The sequence below is a fragment of the Odocoileus virginianus genome, chromosome 7, assembly GCF_023699985.2.
Source record: "Odocoileus virginianus isolate 20LAN1187 ecotype Illinois chromosome 7, Ovbor_1.2, whole genome shotgun sequence".
Lineage (NCBI taxonomy): Eukaryota > Metazoa > Chordata > Mammalia > Artiodactyla > Cervidae > Odocoileus > Odocoileus virginianus.
In genome coordinates this window covers 46,413,670-46,419,669 of record NC_069680.1, presented here as the reverse complement: position 1 = coordinate 46,419,669, position 6,000 = coordinate 46,413,670, and the positions used below count along the sequence as shown (strand labels likewise).

Here is a 6,000-nt window from a genome sequence, read left to right as displayed (position 1 = left end):
TCACATTCCCAAATAGCTTTACTGTGTGCTATATAGAATGAATGTTCTGTATAAAGTCAAGAATTTCCTTTTGGTCTTCTATTGAATTTGACATAAATTCTCAATAATGAAAGAAATAACCATTAGAAAGAAAAAAGATGTGTTTTTTTTTTTTTCAGATGTATCTAATCTTTTGCTTTTTCTAGTGATCATTTCCTACAAATAACACACAGTTACACATATTTTACAGTTAAATCTTTTTTTTATTCTCTTGTGGAATGCTATGTTTAATGTTACAGTATGGTTGTCAAAGCTACTGAAATGTGACACATGTCCATGTCTAAATGCTGCAGAACAGTATAACTTTAAACAAAGTTATTTTACAGCTGAGGTCTGATGGTTTTTAAACCGATGCCTATGTGTATGGCCAGCCACAAACCTGGGGGATGTCTATTTCCTGTACATGTATATACAAATATATCCATACATATTTATATGCACACAGGCATGTATTAATTTATGTGTGAAATTTATAAAATTATATACATACACATACATGCATATCTATATACATATACCCACCCTTGCTATTGAGCTCACTTTTCTAACACTAATCAGCTTCATGCCCAATTATTGCTGCCCAGTATAACTACATGATTTTAGTGCCAATACCAAGCACCTTTTCAGATGCAGGACAGGTATGCCTGTGCATATAGATATGTGTATTGATGTATGTCTGTGTATATAAAGGAATCACTTCTCCCTTTTATGCTTCAGTCATGCATTACTACAATAAACAGTCTTTTCACCATAGGTTTTGAAATTCTAAACAGTGTAAAATCTACTTCTGGAAAACTGTATATGTTCATAGTTACAAAAAATATATTATATATATGATTGAAACCTATTGAGTACATATGTTCTCTGAATCTGGCTATATCCTAGCCCTTAGATAAATTAAAAAAACACCCTCTTAACAGGATGTTATGATAGGCTTAAATAGAACATTACCTGTATTTAGAATAGTTGATAATATTTTAAAAGTTGACAAAATGATGTTAAAGATTTGAAAAACACTATGCCTCTGCATTAAATATATAAACGTTTCCACCAAGGGCCTGGTTCAATTCATTCTAAGATTCTCATGTTCCAAGCATTACCAATAATTGTAGTCATTATTCTTAAAATTATGGCTCATTAAGGCTTTTATAAAAAAAAAAGCCCTAGTTTTTAATCATTTATAAAAAACAAGTTCTATTTAAAAGAAAAAATGTACATGAAGACTAAAGTACTCGTGGATATTCTCCTGTACAAAGTGTGCCTATGCAAAGATGGGAGGCGCGTTCCCCGTAAGAACACCCCGCGGCAGCGCATGTAAACCTGGTTTGGTGCCTCTGCTCTGCAGCTATTCAGCATGTAAAATTTAAACCATTTTTCACATTAACATTTAAATTTAATACAGTGCAAACGTTTGAGAATAACTTGTTCCCCCCAGTGAAACAAGGACCAGCGTTATGCTGAATATTCTTCAGATCTATTTACAAATTGAGCTAAAAGTTCACCATAAACTTTGAAATTTGCTGAATATCAGCAGAAATGTTACTGAACTAGCAGCAATTGCATTTACAATATTTGATAGTTATTTGAGAGAATGCATAAAATTTTCCAGGCTGTACTCTGAATCATATTGCTCTTGATCCCAAAGATCACTCAGGTTTTCAAGAATTGATCTCATACTTGTTTTTCCAGAAGTAGAAGTGTCAGCCTTTTCTGCTTTGCCATCCTTTAATTGGAAGAAAGATAAAATGGAAGATTTCAAAAATTTTATTTTTCTTTAAAATACCACAGTTTTTTCTAACACTGCACTTTTTCAGCGGAGTTGAAAACACTTCAAACTATGGGGAAGCTCATGATCTCGTAAGATAGCCTATTCTGTTTTCCACTGCCCTTTTTATTTGAGAAGAATTTTAAGAACATTGCAAAGAACTCATTGTTATCTGTGTCACACTGGGCTCTATCATTCGTCCTCCCTGTATACAGATTACAAAATTAGGTATGTAACTTATCAGCCTTTCCCCAAACCAATGCAGAGCAAGTTGCAGATACTATTTATGCCCCTTTACCCCGAGAACAGGGACATTCTTACATCACCAGAGTACAAAGTACAAAAATCAAGATGACCTCATACATTCAGATTTTGCCAGTAAGATTGTTTATGGCAACAGCTCTTGCTTCCTTGGAAGACCCCTTGAGCCCAATTCTGCTCGCTGAGAGAAGTCACCCATAAGAACATTCTAATGAAATAAAAATACATTTGAAGCAACCCATGTTTTTTTGAGCCTTTTTTCTAGGTTACACAGATCTTGTTCTCTCTACCTTATCTTACATGACATGCTTAAGGAACCTTTCTCCATTCTGGCCACCTTTTGGGGACTAATTTGTTACTGCCACACCCAGAATCAGACATAATATTCTAAACGTGGCTTAATATACAGAGGGGAACTACTTTCTCTAAAATTTGGACGTGATAACCCTGTTATTACAGCTGGTTTAACTGCATTATATAAAGCCATCTCTTACCATAATTTATACTGAGTGTACAATTGATTTTCTGAACCTACACAGGACTTGAAATCAACCCTATTCATTTTACATTATTAAACTGACTATTTCCAGCTGGTGCATTCTTTGCTAATGGATTGTTATCTATTAGTTCTGTCATCTACAATAACAAAAATACCCATTATCTTCATACCTTTGTAGTAATATAGGCATTGTTATCCTGCCAAGGCTGAAGATGCTCAGAGAAGTTAATTTGCTTTAAGTCACCAGTTAATAGGAGGCAGGGCAAGGAATGGAGAGTCAGGTCTAGCTGACTCGAGATAGTTCCTACCCACTAAAGGACAGCTAAGGAAAGAAAACCCAGGGAGCACACTAGAGCCATCAATCAGAAAGTATAAACTTCGAACATCCCCTAGTATCTGAGAGTTTTATCTGGACATCAAAAATGCCCTCAAAGGGTTATCTAGTTGATATTAAACTGAACACCTTTGCTGCCCCCTTTAATACTTTTACCAAGTAGTGCCAGGAAGTCTGCGAACACATATTATAAATACAAAAGTTGTATAAGTTCTTTACCTTATCAAGAGTAAACAGATCAAGGAGTTGATCTGTCCCCATACTCTGCAAACTAGAGTTCTCTTGGCTAATAACAGTATTTGCTATGTTCATCTTGAATTTCTGCAAACCCATTATTTTCTCTTCCAGTGTTCCTCTGGTTATCAATCGGTATACATTAACCACACGTTTCTGAGTGAGAAAAAAAAGCAACTGTAGCACAATAAATGGATAAGCTTTGAGATTTACCAAATCAGAGGGCTTTGTATGATACTTGACTACTACTGAACTAGGATTGCGGGTTTTTTTAAAAATCTGTGCCCAAGACCTTAAAATGTTTGCAATAACAGAATATTAGGAATGGATAGTATCCCAGGTTTTCTTGGCCCAAGCACCTCATTTAATGTGTGAGGAAGTCGTGCAACAAAATTAAGTGACTTGCCTAATGTCACAACACTTATCAACATAAAAATAGGAACTTAAACCAAGACTTTGTCTTTTGGGAGAAGTATTTTTCCCAGTGTGCAAGTTAACACCTGTGAGTGTTGACTTTTTACCTGCCCAATGCGATGGGCTCGGTCCATGGCTTGTAGATCACGCATGGGATTCCAGTCATGCTCCACAAATACCACTGTATCAGCGCCTGTTAAGTTAAGCCCCAGGCCACCAACATGAGTTGTAAGTAAAAGAACATCTATGGATGGATCATTGTTAAACCTAAAAACATAGATATTAAAAAATAAAATTAGTACATTGCTTCCTAAAGTTCTAATAATAGACACTTTAAAGTTTAATATTAAAGAGCACAAATAAGAACATTGCTTTATAAATTCATGATATAGCCATTTCTGTGACCACTAGAGCTGAGACTACCTTCTTTTAAATATACACATCTTTAGTAGTAGAAAAAAGGTATTCTAGAACATGTTAGAAATTTCATACCTAGCAATTAAGTCCAATTGCAAAATGTACTTGAGTAATTTTCAAAAATGGAACACTAAGACAAAACCCAACTATGAATCTTTTTAACATATGGAGACAGAATAGTGTGGGAAAAGGTCAGATCAGTCAGGGAAGGCAGAAGATTAGGGTGGTAAGGGTTGCTAAAATCATACTAGTCCTAGAAGATATTGACAAAGGACATGTAGTAGCTTCTAGGAAAAAGAAAAACTAACATTACAGAGCTATCATTTATTACTGACTCTGAGACAAACACCGGGCTTTACTTTATATGCTTTACATTATTTGTTACAGTAGCTCTATAAGGATATTACTATTTCAAAGAGATCCAGGCTGTGTGGATAATAAACATTAGTGCTCAAGAGAACACTGCTTTGATGGTGGAGTTTGGAGTCAAACCTGGGATTTAAGTTCCTGCATAGGTCTGTTTTGTGCCTTAAGCCTTAAGATCTCTTAGGAATGCCTGTTAAAAATGCTTTGAAGTCAGCAGCCTGCATGACAGGTCCTAGGAATCTGCATTTTAAACAATGAACCACTGAGATTTCGAAAGCAGACCACACATAAGAAACACTGCACTCGGAGACTGCTTCCAAGCCAGGCCAGCTTCCAACGCGTTCTCAGTGCAGATGGAGAGATGAGGAAAGAGCATAGTTAAGCCACCTGTTTGCCACCTCTTACCCCCAACCACCAAATACAGATGAAGGGGAAATAGTTACCTCTCTGTTTTGATGCCTTAAACTTCTTTCATGCCCTTAAGGATGCTTTCCTAATACAGTTCTTTCCCCCTAGCTAAACAAACTACTCAATTACATTTCTGCAGTTCTGTATTTTAAAAAGGTAAAGATTTAGTTGGGTTGAATTAAATAATAATAAAACACATTTTCAGATATTTAGTCAAAGTAGTTCATGGGCAAACTTCTATGTAAGTAATTGTAATACACTTACCGTGAAACAATGGAATGCCTCTGACCAGGAGGTATGCTACCATCCAACCTCAAGTAAGTGACAGAGGGTAAATGAGGTTTGAGAAGATCATGTTCTACTATATCAAGCATGCTTTTAAGTTGACAGAAGATCAGTATTCTGTGCTGGGCTACTACAGACTCTGTGCCACTCTCGGAAGTACTGCCATTTCCCAAACCACAGTCCAACAGCAACTTGAAGAAAGAATCACTTGTTATATACAGGTGTCCCATAAAAGAACGCAATCAATCTCACTGAAATATATGCTTCTCTTTGTGGTAAGAAAAGGTTAACTTACCTGTCACCTGAAAAACAGGTTAGCATTTTGGGCTATCGTTATGTAATATTTTCTACTCTAGCCCATGTGAAATCAAAACTCTTCATCCATTAGTTATTCTCAATAAAACTTAAGCCAGAAAAGCTATAAAAAGCTAAAACAATAACTGAAGTCTAGATTTTAAAACAGGCTTTTTTTTTTAAAGGTCGATAAACTAAAAGCTGAGTTTTGCAATAAGGAGCTCACAATCTCTGGTATGATGTTACTACAAGTGGTATGAGTAAAATGGCAGAGTAAGCAGTTTCTAGAAAAATAAATTCAAATGATCCACAAGACCATACATTATAATCAGACTGATAATCACAGTGACAAAGAGAGAAATCTTGAAAACAGCAAGGGAAAAGTGACTCCCACCACCCCTACACTGCATGATTTGTGCGATCTTAAGTTTCCTGATCAGGGATCAAACCCAGGCCCTGGCAGTAAATGTGCCGAGTCCTGACCACTGGACCACCAGGGAATGCCCAGAAGTGACTTCATGTGAAAGGGATTCTCAATGAGATTAACACCTGTTTTCTCATCAGAAGCCATGGAGGTCATTATCAGGAAAGTGAAAAGAATCCACAGACTTGGAGAAAGTATCTGCAAATTACGTATCTGATAAAGGCTTAACATCTAGAATATAAACTCCTAAAACTCAACCA

At 36.0% G+C, this 6,000-nt stretch overlaps 1 protein-coding gene across 1 annotated transcript in view; it reads right to left on the bottom strand.

Annotated features, from left to right (window-relative positions):
• Positions 1–221: 221 nt before the first annotated feature.
• BTAF1 (B-TFIID TATA-box binding protein associated factor 1) overlaps positions 222–6,000 on the bottom strand; it is an 86,232-nt gene continuing 80,453 nt past the window's right edge. Inside the window, exons 35-38 of the mRNA XM_020869960.2 lie at positions 5,002–5,213; positions 3,654–3,813; positions 3,118–3,288; positions 222–1,762 (exon numbers count right to left, since the gene is read on the bottom strand). Of these exons, the coding sequence (XP_020725619.1) occupies positions 1,619–1,762; positions 3,118–3,288; positions 3,654–3,813; positions 5,002–5,213 (687 nt within the window). The 3' untranslated portion in view covers positions 222–1,618. The remainder of the gene's footprint in view (positions 1,763–3,117; positions 3,289–3,653; positions 3,814–5,001; positions 5,214–6,000) is intronic.